Below are 17,840 nucleotides of genomic sequence, written 5' to 3'. Positions count from 1 at the left end.
ATATATTTTTATAAATGGAATACAAATTTTATTCATTATTAATCATAATATGTCTGTTTTACTATATTGTATATTATCTATTTTATATTAGCTACATTTTTTTTTTTACAAATTTAATAATGCAGGTATAGATTATTAGTACAAGTTTAAACACATCTCCAATGGAAACCAGCGTCAGCTGAGTGGATCTTGTGTTTAATAAAGTTACTATTACCAGTCTCTTTTTTTTTTCATGAACTTAAAAACGAAGACCCTTCTGACATGGAAAACGTGCTATTTGTTAAAAATGGCTGAACCCTGAGTCTCTTTTCATAAATGTTAAATAAACATTGTTGTCTCGAAACAAATAGCTTCTTCATATCAATAATTATACATTTCGCTGGTTAAATAACATGGTTTTTAAACCATTTGTATTAGTCTTTGATTAGTCAACGCATCCGCCATACAAATCTCTGTGAACGAGCTATTACTATGGAATGATAATGCATTAGAATAAGTACGTTATTTTAAATCTAGCACTTAAATTATAGCTGGAACTCTTAATCAGAGCCATGCTGTGATAGAAAATTAATCAACACCATCAAATTTAGAAATTAAACCAACAGTGCTATGGTATAAGTACACAATATGCAATATATACAGTGCTGTGCAAAAGTCTTAGGCACATGTAAAGAAATGCTGTAGACCAAAAATGGCTTAAAAATAATAAAATGAAATGTTTCAACATGAAAAAATACTATAAACAGTAAGCAGTAAGCCATAATAAATGAAACCAAGTCAATATTTGGTGTGTGACGAAATTCCCTTTGCTTTAAAAAAAAAAAAATAGCAGTCTCAGGTCCAGTGAGTGCAGTTTTATGCGGAAATGAGCTGTAGGTTTTACTGAGCATCTTACAGAACCAGCCACAGTTCTTCTGGACACTTTGACTGTCACACTCGCTTCTTCATTTCGCACCAAAACCCAGAAGCCTTCATTATGTTTTCGTTTTTAATCTGAAAAGTGCTCTCTTATGTAATATGCTGCTCAGATACAGCCTTTTTTTTCCTGTAACATTTAATTTTGTGCTGGAAAATGAACATTTGGACTCTAAAATGTTTTTTTACCGACTTGATAATGTAGAAGTCATAAAATAAAAATCTATAGCAAAGTTTGCATGAAAAAACAAAACAAAACATGGGGGCCTAAAACTTTTGCACAGTACTGTATGTACACCATAGTTATATGTGGATAAATATGTACATGCACTAACAAACTATTGCTTTGGACTGCTAACTCTAACTTTTGTCTACATGAATGAATCTCGGTACTAAATCTGTTTGTCTGCTTTAGATCCATAAAGAGCGCTTTAAAATCGACATGCCTCATCGGTTTAAGGTGTATAACTATAAGAGCCCGACATTCTGTGAGCATTGTGGCACACTGCTTTGGGGACTGGCACGCCAGGGCCTCAAATGTGAAGGTGAGAGATCACAAGACAATCTCAGAAGTCATGTGACCACTTAGGGTCAGACTGGAGTAAGGGATCACCAAAACTCAGCATGATAATTTTCCACATTAACTCTCTTATTGTTTTCACTATTCAGCAATAGACATCTCTTTATAATGCATTTTATCGTCAGAGTTTATCATGCAAAATAGCACATCCAGTAAAATTCAGCTAAATGATCATTTGTGTTAATAAGCAGAATTTATATATGTACATTGGGCAAATGAAAAAAAAATCTTATTCTGATTTAAAGTATGGCAAAAATATAAAAAAACAGTTTCATTTTGTCACTTAAAGTTAAATTTGAGTAACGTTGGTCTGTCATTCCACATACATTACTTTTCAGAAGATAACAAGAAATATTCTATCCACATTCACTGGATATGAGCAATCGCATGCTCTGATTGGCTACTCTACTACTAGGATATCAGCTCATATACCATGAGTAGAGAAAAACAAAATGGCGGAACGTGTTGCTGAACCAACTGAGGACGAAATAAAAACTCGAAAACAAAACCCCAGAAATACAAAAAAGCAACAAAATATGGAATGAAAGTATCTTTTTTTCATTTTTCAAGAATTATTATTGTCGCATTTTTCACAAATTGCTACTGTCATTTCACCGGTTTGTTTACATTCAAAGCGGAAATGATTTTGTCGGATGTTTTGTATAAAGTTTTTATTTATCGAATTTGCAAAAAAAAAAATGCTCTGTTTCTCAAAATCCAGTGAATGTGGATAGAATAAAACAGTTATTCCACTCAATCTCGTCATACACAGCTTATAGCCTACTCGGTGCTACGCTCCTCGTCAGCTATCAGCTCATGTATGACGATTTCGTGGAATAACTGTTCAATATGTCTGGAATATATAATGTTACTTTTTTAGACTGGTAAAGCCCATCTAAGAGCTTGAGAGAAGAAAAATACAAAGGGAAGGAAAGAAAAAGAGAGAAAATACATCAAAAGTAGAAGATTTTTTTTTTAATTGAAAGCAAAAACAAAGAAAATGAGAAAGCAGATAGAAAAGAAATGAGTTTGGTCGCCATGTATAAAACTATATTTATTTGTTTGTGTGATTGTGTGTATGTTGTTTTTGTGCAGAATGTGGCATGAATGTTCATCACAAATGTCAAAAGAAAGTAGCAAACCTTTGTGGTGTCAACCAGAAGCTCATGGCCGAGGCGCTGGCTATGATTGAGAGCACTCAGCAGGTTGAACATTACATTAATTATCACAGATACAGTATAATGTTTTACACAGCCTCAATAATGCATAGAGAATATAAATAAGTAAGCAAAAAAAAGATATAAATATAGCAAAATGGACAGATTCAAAGGATGAAACATTTGCCATTGTATGTTTGTATGTGTGCATCACAGGCCCGGAGCTCCAGAGATAATGATATAATCGGAAGAGAGGGACCAGTAAGTGTAGGACAGGCTGGAGTGGTCAGAGAGACCTCGGGCTATGTGCCATCCCTACCAATCCATCCCCTAAACCCGACTCCACCACCACCGCCACTACCACGCAAAGGTAACACACACAGCAGGAAACTTATCACCCATGGTACACCCAATAAAGGATGAGGTCAGCTATTTCAGTACCAAGAACAAGATAACCAGTAATGTCCAATATAATAATTCACTGCATGTGTAGGGCAGAGACAGGAACGATACAGAAACTAGAAATAAAAGCAGGAAACACACAAAAATTAATTTCCCAGTTTATTTTTTAAATCTGTGTTTTTGGGCGGCACAGTGGTGTAGTGGTTAGCGTTGTCGCCTCACAGCAAGAAGGTCCGGGTTCGAGCCCCGTGGCCGGCGAGGGCCTTTCTGTGCGGAGTTTGCATGTTCTCCCCGTGTCTGCGTGGGTTTCCTCCGTGTGCTCCAGTTTCCCCCACAGTCCAAAGACATGCAGGTTAGGTTAACTGGTGACTCTAAATTGACCGTAGGTGTGAATGTGAGTGTGAATGGTTGTCTGTGTCTATGTGTCAGCCCTGTGATGACCTGGCGACTTGTCCAGGGTGTACCCCGCCTTTCGCCCGTAGTCAGCTGGGATAGGCTCCAGCTTGCCTGCGACCCTGTAGAACAGGATAAAGCGGCTAGAGATAATGAGATGAAATGAGATCTGTGTTTTCTTGATGAAATGCTATTGCAAGCCTCAGTGTAGAGAAACACTCCCCTCAAGTGGTGAGTTACAGTCACAGACATATTATTACACAACATTAATTCCGCTTGAGAATAACCTCACCTATATCTGTTTTCACCTCCATCAACTGTGTTGAAGGAGGTTGTGTTTTCACCTCCGTTTGTGTGTTTACTGGTTCCCAATGTAACTACAAAAGTAGTGAATGGATTTTGATGAAGTTTTGAGGAAAGGTGAGCCATTGGCCAAGGAACGACTGACCAGATTTTGATGCAAATCTAGATATGTATGTGGATCCAGGAATTTTTTTTTTTGCTATTCCCAACATAACTCAAAGTGTTGAATGGAATTTGATGAAATTTTGAGGAAAGTTGGGCCATGGGCCAAGGAACAATTGATTGGATTTTGATACAAATCTGGATATGTGGCTTGGCAGAGGTGTGCACTCTTCAAGTTTGTGATGCAGTTCAGTGCAACTCTACTTTGCAGTAGATAAGACAACACATTAAGTGATTATGAAGATTAGGAATTCAAGACAGAAAAGATTGGATACTGACTGCAAAAAGCCAAATATAAAAGATGGGAGCCAGAATGTTCAATACTGAGATCTAGATTTTCAGCAGAAAAGAAAAAAAAACAAAACACAAGCTTCCATATAATTCCTGAGCTTGAACAACAAACAAGTTTTTATTTTTTTCATCCATATGTCCAGCTTTTGTATGTTCTACTACTCACACTGGATTATGTCAGTCCTGTGCACTGTGGCGCGTGCACCTAAAGGCGCACCTTGGGCTGCGTGTGCCTTGAGCAGACTCCAGCACGCACGCTGTTGACAGTGTGCACCTGAACTTAATTAAGGAGCTATGTGTGCACCTATTTAAGGACTGTGCTGATGCGTGATCAGTGTGAAGTATTACGATACGTCAGTACGCATTATCGAGCCTTTCTACCTGTGTTTCTGATTGCCTGTTTCTTATTCTCACTTAGCTTTTGATGTCCTGTTTATGCCTCGCCCGACCATTTGGACTGTTTGCCTTCATGTGTGTTTGTGCACTTTGTATACTGCACTATTGTTAATAAACTGATTTACAACCCCGATTCCAAAAAAGTTGGGACAAAGTACAAATTGTAAATAAAAACGGAATGCAATGATGTGGAAGTTTCAAAATTCCATATTTTATTCAGAATAGAACATAGATGACATATCAAATGTTTAAACTGAGAAAATGTATCATTTAAAGAGAAAAATTAGGTGATTTTAAATTTCATGACAACAACACATCTCAAAAAAGTTGGGACAAGGCCATGTTTACCACTGTGAGACATCCCCTTTTCTCTTTACAACAGTCTGTAAACGTCTGGGGACTGAGGAGACAAGTTGCTCAAGTTTAGGGATAGGAATGTTAACCCATTCTTGTCTAATGTAGGATTCTAGTTGCTCAACTGTCTTAGGTCTTTTTTGTCGTATCTTCCGTTTTATGATGCGCCAAATGTTTTCTATGGGTGAAAGATCTGGACTGCAGGCTGGCCAGTTCAGTACCCGGACCCTTCTTCTAAGCAGCCATGATGCTGTAATTGATGCAGTGTGGTTTGGCATTGTCATGTTGGAAAATGCAAGGTCTTCCCTGAAAGAGACGTCGTCTGGATGGGAGCATATGTTGCTCTAGAACCTGGATATACCTTTCAGCATTGATGGTGTCTTTCCAGATGTGTAAGCTGCCCATGCCACACGCGCTAATGCAACCCCATACCATCAGAGATGCAGGCTTCTGAACTGAGCGCTGATAACAACTTGGGTCGTCCTTCTCCTCTTTAGTCCGAATGACACGGCGTCCCTGATTTCCATAAAGAACTTCAAATTTTGATTCATCTGACCACAGAACAGTTTTCCACTTTGCCACAGTCCATTTTAAATGAGCCTTGGCCCAGAGAAGACGTCTGCGCTTCTGGATCATGTTTAGATACGGCTTCTTCTTTGAACTATAGAGTTTTACCTGGCAACGGCAGATGGCACGGTGAATTGTGTTCACAGATAATGTTCTCTGGAAATATTCCTGAGCCCATTTTGTGATTTCCAACACAGAAGCATGCCTGTATGTGATGCAGTGCCGTCTAAGGGCCTGAAGATCACGGGCACCCGGTATGGTTTTCCGGCCTTGACCCTTATGCACAGAGATTCTTCCAGATTCTCTGAATCTTTTGATGATATTATGCACTGTAGATGATGATATGTTCAAACTCTTTGCAATTTTACACTGTCGAACTCCTTTCTGATATTGCTCCACTATTTGTCGGCGCAGAATTAGGGGGATTGGTGATCCTCTTCCCATCTTTACTTCTGAGAGCCGCTGCCACTTCAAGATGCTCTTTTTATACCCAGTCATGTTAATGACCTATTGCCAATTGACGTAATGAGTTGCAATTTGGTCCTCCAGCTGCTCCTTTTTTGTACCTTTAACTTTTCCAGCCTCTTATTGCCCCTGTCCCAACTTTTTTGAGATGTGTTGCTGTCATGAAATTTCAAATGAGCCAATATTTGGCATGAAATTTCAAAATGTCTCACTTTTGACATTTGATATGTTGTCTATGTTCTATTGTGAATACAATATCAGTTTTTGAGATTTGTAAATTATTGCATTCCATTTTTATTTACAATTTGTACTTTGTCCCAACTTTTTTAGAATCGGGGTTGTACTTCTGCACTTACATCCGCCTCCCTCGTGTACCTGGCAGAATACTTCACCTTACTATGGATGTAGCAGACGTTTTTCAGTACACGATTCCACGCTGCTTCCGTGTTTCTTTGTCTCAGTCTCTAGCCTCGTTTTTCCACCAGCATACTGGTGTTTACACTCCTACACCCTATGATGGAGAGTATCACCCATGTGGATTCAGCATCCAGTGTGGTATCCTCTATGAGGACCTTCAAGAGCCCAAGTTACCCGAACCAATCTGGGTAAGCTTCATCCTAACGTTTATTGCTGGATGAGCATGCCAATGGGTGGATTACTTGATCCGAGTCGAGCACCCATGCCTCCGGAGTTCACAGACTTTCTTTGCCATGCTCAAGCTCATTTTTGAATCTATGGAAAAGGAGGAATCCCATGAAAATCTTTGGGGCGGGGCAATCATTCCCATGGCTGACACAGCAGAGGAGGCTGTTGCTCCAGAGCTCACTCCAGTGGCCGATGCAGCAGAGGAGGCTGTCGCTCCAGAGCTCCCTCCGGTGGCCGATGTAGAGACAGCAGAGGAGGCTGTAGTTCCTGAGCCCCTCTTCGAGGCTGTCTCTCCAGAGCTGGTCTCTAAGCCAGAACCAGCACCTGGATCAATGCCTGAACCAGAGTCTATATCAGAACCCATGCTTGAACCTGAACCAGCACCACTGTCTGTTCCTGTGCCAGTGTCTGCTCCAGAACCAGAGTCGGAGTCAGTCAGCGCCAGTGTCTGCTCCAGCTCCAGCATCAGAGCCTGTGCCAGTGCCTTCTCCAGAACCCGTGCCAGGGCCAGTGTCAGAGTCGGCTCCAGTGCCAGAGCCAGCATCAGAGCCTGTGCCAGTGTCTACTTCAAAGCCAGAGCCAGTGTCAAAGCCTGAGTCAGTGCCTACTCCAGAGCCAGCACCCAGGTCAGCTAGAGCATCAGAGCCAATGCCAGAATCAGCGCCTTTGTCAGCTCCAGTGCCTACACCAGAGTCAAGGCCAATGCCGGAATGTGAGCCAGTTCCAGAACCTGTGTTAGAGGAAGATGTCTGCGTCATCGTCCCGCCCGGCCATGTAGACGTCGTCGTCATCCCACTGTCAAGTTCTAACCAGGACCAAAGCAACACGCTGACAGAGCTTCAGCCCATGCCTGAGTCCAGCTCCGAGTCCAAGCCAAGTCCTGAGTGCAAACTAGAGCCAAGTCCTGAGTCCAAGCTATGTCCAGAACTCAAGTCCTCTACAGAGCCTGAATACAGCCTGGAGCCTGAGTCAAAGTTTGCTTCCTGCCCTGTGTCCAAGCCAGTTCCAGAACTCCAGCTTGAGTCATCTCCTGAGCTGGAGCCAGAATCCAGCCCAAAGCTCAACTCATCTCCAGAGCTCAAATCCACTGAGTTTGAGTCCACCTTCAGTCCTGGATCCGAGCCAAGTCCAAGACCCAAGTCAAGTCCGGAGTCTGAGCATGATTCCGGCCCGGAGCCCAAGGCAAGTGCCCAAGCTCAAGCCCACTCCTAGTCAAGAATCCAAGTCTTGTCCTGAGCCTGAGCCCGAACCCCCACCAGAGCCAAGTATGATGGATTTTCACTCCCAGTGGGAGCTCTTTGGGAGGGGGTTCTGTCAGTCCTGTGCACTGTGGCACATGCACCTGAAGGCGCGCCTTGGGTTGCGCGTGCCTCGAGCGGACTCCAGCACGCACGCTGTTAACAATGCACACCTGTACTTAATTAAGGAGCTGTGTGTGCACCTATTTAAGGACTGTGCTGATGCATGATCAGTGCAAAGCATTACGATACGTCAATACACATTACCGAGCCTTTCTACCCATGTTTCTGATTTCCTGTTTCTTGATTCTTGTGCCTGGTTCTCATTCTCGCTTAGCCTTTGATGTCCTGTTTGCACCTCGCCCAACCCTTTTGCCTGTTTTAACGATTTGGATTTAGCCTGCTGTCTTGGACTGTTTGCCTTCGTGTGTGTTTGTGCAGTTTGTGTAGATATACTGCACTTACATCCACCTCCCTTACGCACCTGACAGATTATACATCTCCTGGGAATTTCAGAGATCTTTGTTGCCCTGAAGCACAACATTATTTTTTTATTGTGTTTTAGCATAATATATAGAGGATATTGAGTTTATCTTCGAGTAGTGAACATACTCACGAGTAAACGAAGCGAACAAGTGAGATATTTTCAATACAAGAAGATAAACTTCATATCTTTGTGCCACTGTGTAATATTCTTTATATTATATGGCCACATCCACAAAAAATGCAAGTTAAATCAAAAAAATTTTAATTTTGAACCAGTTTGCCATTTCAACAATGCACATCTAGTTAGCAGGAAAACACTGGGAGTGACATCATTGGAGTGAAATATTGGGAATTATTATACATACGGGCCATGGAATAAAAACATGTATTCTGTTCCCTTCTCATGGGTTTACTGATGGCATGCAATATTATCATATCCCTTATCCTCCATGTATTACGCCACTCTCCACAATGGAGAATGAGCATGCAACATTGTTATAATATTGCACGTTGTCAAGACAACATGATGTCACACATTGGAGCTCATGTGAAGATCCAATGACACAACTTTTTTGTTGCACATGTGCACAATCATTTCCTTGTCCACTGGGAAAGAGAGAAGACGAGGCTAATCCAGTGCTAGGTTTAAGCACTAAATAAATAAACTGAAACTGAAGACGTGCTGAACACCCGAAAGGCTACCAAAACTTCATTATATGTTCTTCACACGGATTTACAAGAGAAAAACATACCAACAGGCATTGAAAAACTGGAAAAGGGACACATCGGAGATGTAAAACTTCCACGCTAGTGAGTGACTGTGACAGTTTGTAAACAAACATGGCCGCGAGGTTTACTTTGCTAAAAGTGGAAGATTTTGAGAGAATTTTTGGCTGCCAGGTTGCTCCATTGTGTGTAGTTGTCGATGTTGATTTTAAAAGTAACGAAGTAAATTACACAGGGAATATTATAATAATATGCTGCTTGACCACGCTAGCATTGGCCTGCGCTAGCATTGGCCTACACTAACACTACATGGGATAGAAGGTAACTGGAATGCCATGCTAACACCAATGAGTCACGGGTAAGCTAGTGTTGGCCTTCAAGAATGCTGATATGAACAGTGTGCATGTATGCAATATTGGCTTGCTTTTTGTCGTTTTATATCAGATATATTCCATTCAGCTACTCGTCTTCGACTCGTTCAGTGTTATCCTAGCTGAATGGAATATATCTGATATACCACTCAACACCAGCCAATATTATTTAAATATGTCACTCAGATCCATGATGGAGGGTGGCACGGTGGTGTAGTGGTTAGCGCTGTCGCCTCACAGCAAGAAGGTCCAGGTTCGAGCCCCGTGGCCGGCGAGGGCCTTTCTGTGCGGAGTTTGCATGTTCTCCCCGTGTCCGCGTGGGTTTCCTCTGGGTGCTCCGGTTTCTCCCACAGTCCAAAGACATGCAGGTTAGGTTAACTGGTGACTCTAAATTGACCGTAGGTGTGAATGTGAGTGTGAATGGTTGTCTGTGTCTATGTGTCAGCCCTGTGATGACCTGGCGACTTGTCCAGGGTGTACCCCGCCTTTCGCCCGTAGTCAGCTGGGATAGGCTCCAGCTTGCCTGCGACCCTGTAGAAGGATAAAGCAGCTAGAGATAATGAGATGAGATGAGATCCATGATGGATTTCGTATGAAAAATGCGAGTTTTTCAGCACGAGAAGATAAACTTCATGTCTTCAAGCCAATGTGTTTTTTTTTTTATTATATCGATACATTCACACACAAAGTACCCAAATTTATCAAAAGAATTAATCAATTTCCTCACGAGTGACCTATAGAGATTTATGTCATGGTTTTGGTTCTCAATGTCCCAGATGGAGCGTGTATAAAAAATATGAGTGGTGTATTTCCCAGTAAAACACTCGAGTGTATATATAATATTACTGCATAACAACTTGCCACTGATCCAAATCCCCAGTATTCCAGTACTACTGGAGCCTACTTTTCTTCTATTCTAAGAAAAAATATGGTTTAGTGAAACTATTAGGCTTACAAGTTAAACTACATCACACAATTTTAACATATAACCATAATACCAACACAAAGTAGCAATGTGTAAGAGTACACTGAATGTTGAGATTTTCAAATCATTTTTACCTAAAATATTCGATGAAACACAACACATGCTACTTTTGAAAAAAATGTATATATATACGGTACATATATATATTGGGCGGCACGGTGGTGTAGTGGTTAGCGCTGTCGCCTCACAGCAAGAAGGTCCGGGTTCGAGCCCCGTGGCCGGCGAGAGCCTTTCTGTGCGGAGTTTGCATGTTCTCCCCGTGTCCGCATGGGTTTCCTCCGGGTGCTCCGGTTTCCCCACAGTTCAAAGACATGCAGGTTAGGTTAACTGGTGACTCTAAATTGACCGTAGGTGTGAATGTGAGTGTGAATGGTTGTCTGTGTCTATGTGTCAGCCCTGTGATGACCTGGCGACTTGTCCAGGGTGTACCCCGCCTTTCGCCCGTAGTCAGCTGGGATAGGCTCCAGCTTGCCTGCAACCCTGTAGAACAGGATAAAGCAGCTAGAGATAATGAGGTGAGATGAGTTGCTCTCACGATGTTCTGAGTGAATATGGAATAAATATATGGTCTTGTTGATTTAAATGAATAATGAGAACTCAAACACTTAAAAAAAGCACCTTTCTTAAATTTGAAAAACTTTGAGATTGTGATACATGTATTTTGTGGTGCAGTGTAGCATACGTACTCTGTACCTCTATTTTTGTGCCACTTTCAGAGCAGCAGTGTGTCACCTGGGATTCACCATTAGAGGGCGACAGGCTTGGTCTTGGTCTCAGTGAAGATTCCGAACCTCTGTATGCTGTCCCACATAAAGAGCACCACAAGTTCACCCTGGATGACTTTACCCTGCACAAGATGTTGGGAAAGGGCAGTTTTGGCAAGGTAGGTATATAGACACAAAGATGCTATTGCACACTTAAGACTTAAAATTATTGCTGATAGTTCTTTCAGGAATCATTTCTATAGTCACTAACTCGGAAATGTGATTTGGAAGTGTTACATCTGTCTAATCACGATGAAGTACTCTTCTGATCGTGAATCGGATTTTAGCAAATGATTTTTCTTCATGAGCTTTAATTATTGATGAACGTTCTCTGCTTTTTATGAAGGGTACACGATTAGAGTGATTCTTATGGCGGCACAGTGGTGTAGTGGTTACCACTGTCGCCTCACATCAAGAAGGTTCTGGGTTCGAGCCCAGCAGCTGACGGGGACCTTTCTGTGTGGAGTTTGCATGTTCTCCCCGTGTTCCCTCTGGGCGCTCTGGTTTCCCCCACAGTCCAAAGACATGTGGTTAGGTTAACATGGGGCAGCCACAACCTGAGGTTGGGCTGAAGTGCCCTTGAGCAAGGCACCTAACCCCCAACTGCTCGTTGGGTGCTGTAGCATAGCTGCCCACTGCTCTGGGTATGTGTGTGTGCTCATTGCTCACTTGTGTGTGTGTGCATGTGTGTGTTCACTGCTTCAGATGGGTTAAATGCAGAGGAGGAATTTCACTGTGTGCTTAAGTCTGTGCAAATAACAAATAAAGGCTTCTTGGCTTCTTCTTGGCCTGACCTGAAGTTTACAATAATAATAATGTTACATTTATATAGCGCCTTTCTCAAACTCGAGGTTGCTTTACATAGGTCAGAGAAAACAACATGGAGGAAAAAAAAAGGAGTTGCTAAAGAGTGGTGAGTTTATGCACTGGTGGAGAAATGTTCATGAAACATTGAGGTTTTGAGATGAGATTTGACGAAAGGAAGAGAAGAGCAGCCACAGAGGGGTTGAGGAAGGGAATTCCAGAGCTTGGGGGCCATGGTGCTGAAGGACCTGCCTCGCAGGGTAGAGAGTCTAGAGCGAGGAACAGCAAGGAGATTATAGCTAGAGGAAACCCATGTGGGGAGACACGGGAAGAACATGCAAACTCCTCACAGAAGGGCCCCTGCCTGCCGTCAGCCACTGGGCTCGAACCCAGAACCTTCTTGCTGTGAAGCGACAGTGCTAACCATTACACCACCATAAGAATCACTCTAGTCATGTACCCTTCCTCTCATACTTCATAAAAAGCAGAAAATGTTCATCAATAATTAAAGCTCATGAAGAAAAATAATTTGCTAAAATCTGATTCATGCTCAGAAGAGTACATCATCGTGATTAGAGAGGCATAACACTTCCAAATCACATTTCCTATTTAGTGACGATAGAAATGATCCCTGAAAGAACTATAAGCAAGAATTTTTATTTTAAAAAAATGCATGCAAATGTAAATTTCCTGTTTGTGTCTGGATGCATGTTTTCATAGGTGTTTCTTGCTGAACTGAAAACCACTGGGAAGTTCTTTGCGGTGAAGGCTCTCAAGAAAGATGTGGTTCTGATGGACGATGATGTGGAGTGCACTATGGTTGAGAGGAGAGTTCTGTCTCTTGCCTGGGAACATCCCTTTCTCACACACCTCTACTGCACCTTTCAGACCAAGGTAAAACCTGTACATACAGCACAAATACATGCTTTTAAGCAAAAAATATAGATATTTCTGTGTATGTTTATATCTTTATGTTTGGGGATATTCCATATAGGAGAATCTGTTCTTCGTAATGGAGTATCTAAATGGAGGAGATTTAATGTTCCACATCCAGGCTTGCCACAGATTTGATCTCCCACGCTCTACGTAAGACACTTATGCTGATCCTATACAGAGACCCTTGGGAAAAGAAATTCACCCCTAACTATTTCTTTCTTCTCTCTCACCACTATGGTAGGTTCTACGCTGCTGAGATAATTTGTGGTCTACAGTTTCTTCATGTAAAAGGCATTGTGTACAGGTAATCACAATAAACATGGTTATACAACCCCGATTCCAAAAAAGTTGGGACAAAGTACAAATTGTAAATAAAAACGGAATGCAATAATTTACAAATCTCAAAAACTGATATTGTATTCACAATAGAACATAGACAACATATCAAATGTCGAAAGTGAGACATTTTGAAATTTCATGCCGAATATTGGCTCATTTGAAATTTCATGACAGCAACACATCTCAAAAGAGTTGGGGCAGGGGCAATAAGAGGCTGGAAAAGTTAAAGGTACAAAAAAGGAACAGCTGGAGGACCAAATTGCAACTCATTAGGTCAATTGGCAATAGGTCATTAACATGACTGGGTATAAAAAGAGCATCTTGGAGTGGCAGCAGCTCTCAGAAGTAAAGATGGGAAGAGGATCACCAATCCCCCTAATTCTGCACCAACAAATAGTGGAGCAATATCCGAAAGGAGTTCAACAGTGTAAAATTGCAAAGAGTTTGAACATATCATCATCTACAGTGCATAATATCATCAAAAGATTCAGAGAATCTGGAAGAATCTCTGTGCGTAAGGGTCAAGGCCTGAAAACCATACTGGGTGCCCATGATCTTCGGGCCCTTAGACGGCACTGCATCACATACAGGCATGCTTCTGTATTGGAAATCACAAAATGGGCTCAGGAATATTTCCAGAGAACATTATCTGTGAACACAATTCACCGTGCCATCCGCCGTTGCCAGCTAAAACTCTATAGTTCAAAGAAGAAGCCGTATCTAAACATGATCCAGAAGCGCAGACGTTTTCTCTGGGCCAAGGCTCATTTAAAATGGACTGTGGCAAAAACTGTTCTGTGGTCAGATGAATCAAAATTTGAAGTTCTTTTGGAAATCAGGGACGCCGTGTCATTCGGACTAAAGAGGGGAAGGACGACCCAAGTTGTTATCGGCGCTCAGTTCAGAAGCCTGCATCTCTGATGGTATGGGGTTGCATTAGTGCATGTGGCATGGGCAGCTTACACATCTGGAAAGACACCATCAATGCTGAAAGGTATATCCAGGTTCTAGAGCAACATATGCTCCCATCCAGATGACGTCTCTTTCAGGGAAGACCTTGCATTTTCCAACATGACAATGCCAAACCACATACTGCATCAATTACAGCATCATGGCTGCGTAGAAGAAGGGTCCGGGTACTGAACTGGCCAGCCTGCAGTCCAGATCTTTCACCCATAGAAAACATTTGGCACATCATAACACAGAAGATACGACAAAAAAGACCTAAGACAGTTGAGCAACTAGAATCCTACATTAGACAAGAATGGGTTAACATTCCTATCCCTAAACTTGAGCAACTTGTCTCCTTAGTCCCCAGACGTTTACAGACTGTTGTAAAGAGAAAAGGGGATGTCTCACAGTGGTAAACATGGCCTTGTCCCAACTTTTTTGAGATGTGTTGTTGTCATGAAATTTAAAATCACCTAATTTTTCTCTTTAAATGATACATTTTCTCAGTTTAAACATTTAATATGTCGTCTATGTTCTATTCTGAATAAAATATGGAATTTTGAAAGTTCCACATCATTGCATTCCGTTTTTATTTACAATTTGTAGTTTGTCCCAACTTTTTTGGAATCAGGGTTGTATAACAAAATGAGTTTGATCTATGATGTTAGGTTTTGATCTGTCTGTAGTGAAGGAGGTTGAATTGACAAAGTATGATGGAGGAATGGGGCGCTCTGCCGCCTAAGAGGTTCTGCCTCACAGATCGATCCAGGAGCAAACAGTCACTGACACAGACACAGCTGTTCGGAGATGTTTCTCAGTTTATTGTAGGACAAACATGAGTATATATTCACATTCAAGAGTATGTTGTAGGTATGTAATTGGATGATTTTAATTGATGATGAAGCATTACATCACTGGTTTAGACTACACTACTGTATGAAAGAAGAGAGACGTTATGTACATTACATCACCCATCAGGATCATAGTCTTATGAAAAGAAGAAAGACATTACTGGTCAACATAACCTTCATTAAGCAGAGAGCAGAATGTGTGAGTGAAGATAAATCTCAAGGATTTAACTAACCAAAACAAGTAGCAATGAGAACAGCCTGCCTGTTCCATTTTCAAGAACAAGTAGCAATCAGACCAGCCTGTACCAGTTCAAGCATGCCAAACATATATTTCTATCATATGACCAAGGATTTGGCATTGTTATTCTTCTGCAGGGATCTGAAGTTGGATAATATTCTGCTAGATATCGATGGTCACATTAAGATTGCTGACTTTGGAATGTGTAAGGAGAACATGCTGGGGGAAGCTCGAACCTCTACCTTCTGTGGAACTCCAGATTACATTGCCCCTGAGGTGAAGCACTCATTACTTGCCATCCATAGTGTTTATATTGTTAATGCTTTAGACTAGAACATGACCACAAACACTAAATGGCCACCTGACCAGTTATTTTTTTGGACAATCAGTCATATGTTGGCCTTCCCCAAACTGTTGCAACAACTTGGAACTACAGAATTGTCTAGAACATCTTTGTTGCTGTACCATTAAGATTTTCTTTCAGTGGAACTAAGACCCTGTTTGCACTTGGTTTGAAAATGCATCTTGGGTGGCAGTGTTGTAGTCAAGTCACTAAACCTCGAATCCGAGTCCAGTCTCGACTCCCTAGTGTTCAAGTACAAGTCATTAAAAAAATCGAGTCAAGTCCAAGTCGAGTCCACTATTGAGCCAAGTCGAGTCCAAGAATGACTCCAACCGCACCATTTGACGGTGGCCGTTTTAGCACCATTAACATTAGTTTGTTCCTGAACATGACGTATGAACAGGTGAATGTGCATTCTCGTTGTCAGGGAGTGTGAAGTATTCTGTCAGAGATGGTTGGGAGACAGATGCAAGTGCAGAAGGTGTGTTTATTAATACAAGTGAAGACAGGTAAACAATCCAGAATGGCAGGCAAAATTGTAAAACAGTGAAATGGGCAATAGGTTGAGCGAGGTACAAACAGGCTATCATAGACTCGGCAGAATCAAAGACGAGAAACAGGAAATCAGGAAACTAAACAAAGAAATAAGGCCTGGTAATGTGTCAGTAATGCAACTCAATACTTTGCAAAGTAAGTGTGTTTTCACAGTTTTTATATAGACGTGCTGATTGCGCCTTAATCCTGTGCAGGTGTGAGTCATTTACGGCGCGAGTGCAAGAGTCCGCTTGGCTTGCGTGCTGTCTGGAGCGCAGCCGAGAGTCTATCTGATGCACATGCCAAGGCGCGCAGGTGTGACACTCTTGCACGAAATTAGTCCAAAAATTAACGTAGATATAAATATCTTATGGGTGGCATGATGGTGTAGTGGTTAGCACTGTTGCCTCACAGCAAGAAGGTCCTGGGTTTGAGCCCAGTGGCCGACGAGGGCCTTTCTGTTTTGAGTTTTGCATGCTGTCCGTGTGGGTTTCCTCCGGGTGCTCTGGTTTCCCCCACAGTCCAAACGCATGCAGGTTAGGCTAATCGGTGGCTCCAAATTGACCGTAGGTGTGAATGTGAGTGTGAATGGTTGTCTGTGTCTATGTGTCAGCCCTGTGATGACCTGGCGACTTGTCCAGGGTGTACCCCGCCTTTCGCCCGTAGTCAGCTGGGATAGGCTCCAGCTTGCCTGCGACCCTGTAGAAGGATAAAGCGGCTAGAGATAATGGATGGATGGATAAATATCTTATGCCAAATTATTATGGTATGTTACAAAAAATAAAGAAAAAATCTGAGTTCTCATCTCCAATTTACGAGTCCAAATGCAGTTAATGCACAAGTCCAAGTCCGAGTCATCAGTGCTCAAGTCCAAGTCAAGTCACAAGTCCTTCAAATTAGAGCATGAGTCAGACTCGAGTACTACAAGCCTGTTGGGTGGTCAGATCACAAGTGGACAGGGCTAAATATAAGTGTAATCAACCACAAAGACGTATTCAAGACACATTTCACTCAAACCTGTTGCTGAAGTGGTCTGGGATGCATTTGACCACATATCCTTTGTAGTGTAAATGCTAATATGTCCTGAGGCATCCCTGGTACAAATGTAATAAGAAAATGTGTCATTAATGCAGGACATGTTGGTTGTTTTGGTGACAGCATGCCGATGCTTGAAAAAATGGAAAGGAGCATTGATTGTTGTTGGAGTGCAAGAAACTAATGAATGTAGGTATGGTACAGGTTTAATGTTTTTAACATAACTGTGCACATGGCCCTTTGACCTTCTGGTGAAAGTGACATAGATGTGAAATCTGAACACAGGTGTCAGCTGGACACCTTGGAGAAACATGATTAGACAGGTGTAAACGGCAATGTGTCTCAACTGTCCACTTGTCATCTGATCGCCCAAGACATGTCTTGAGACCAAGTGTAAACAGGGCCTAAGGTTACCTTTCCCAAACATGTTCCAGCATGACAATGTCTCTGTGCACAAAGCAAAGTTTGCCAAGGTCAGTGTGGAAGAATTTATTGATATGACTGGTTGGGTGTCCATATACTTTTGGCCATAGTGTGTTTCATTATAAATATGACAATTGAATTTTTATAAAATTTAAAGAGATGACAAGTGTCCCTTACATTTCGAAA

General features: G+C 41.8%; 1 protein-coding gene and 2 pseudogenes across 2 annotated transcripts in view; 2 read left to right on the top strand and 1 right to left on the bottom strand.

Moving 5' to 3' along the window:
* prkcq (protein kinase C, theta) overlaps positions 1-17,840 on the top strand; it is a 73,596-nt gene that overhangs the window by 49,403 nt on the left and 6,353 nt on the right. For both annotated transcript variants that reach the window (XM_060902977.1, XM_060902976.1), the window contains exons 8-15: positions 1,331-1,460; positions 2,591-2,700; positions 2,869-3,022; positions 11,153-11,319; positions 12,725-12,898; positions 12,999-13,090; positions 13,182-13,244; positions 15,457-15,595. In XM_060902977.1, the coding sequence (XP_060758960.1) occupies positions 1,331-1,460; positions 2,591-2,700; positions 2,869-3,022; positions 11,153-11,319; positions 12,725-12,898; positions 12,999-13,090; positions 13,182-13,244; positions 15,457-15,595 (1,029 nt within the window). The remainder of the gene's footprint in view (positions 1-1,330; positions 1,461-2,590; positions 2,701-2,868; positions 3,023-11,152; positions 11,320-12,724; positions 12,899-12,998; positions 13,091-13,181; positions 13,245-15,456; positions 15,596-17,840) is intronic.
* LOC132870252 (small nucleolar RNA U3) lies at positions 11,373-11,565 on the top strand (annotated as a pseudogene).
* LOC132870253 (small nucleolar RNA U3) lies at positions 12,447-12,647 on the bottom strand (annotated as a pseudogene).

The sequence above is a fragment of the Neoarius graeffei genome, chromosome 21, assembly GCF_027579695.1.
Source record: "Neoarius graeffei isolate fNeoGra1 chromosome 21, fNeoGra1.pri, whole genome shotgun sequence".
NCBI lineage: Eukaryota > Metazoa > Chordata > Actinopteri > Siluriformes > Ariidae > Neoarius > Neoarius graeffei.
The sequence above is the reverse complement of the archived record's forward strand: the minus strand, read 5'-3'. Positions and strand labels throughout refer to the sequence as shown.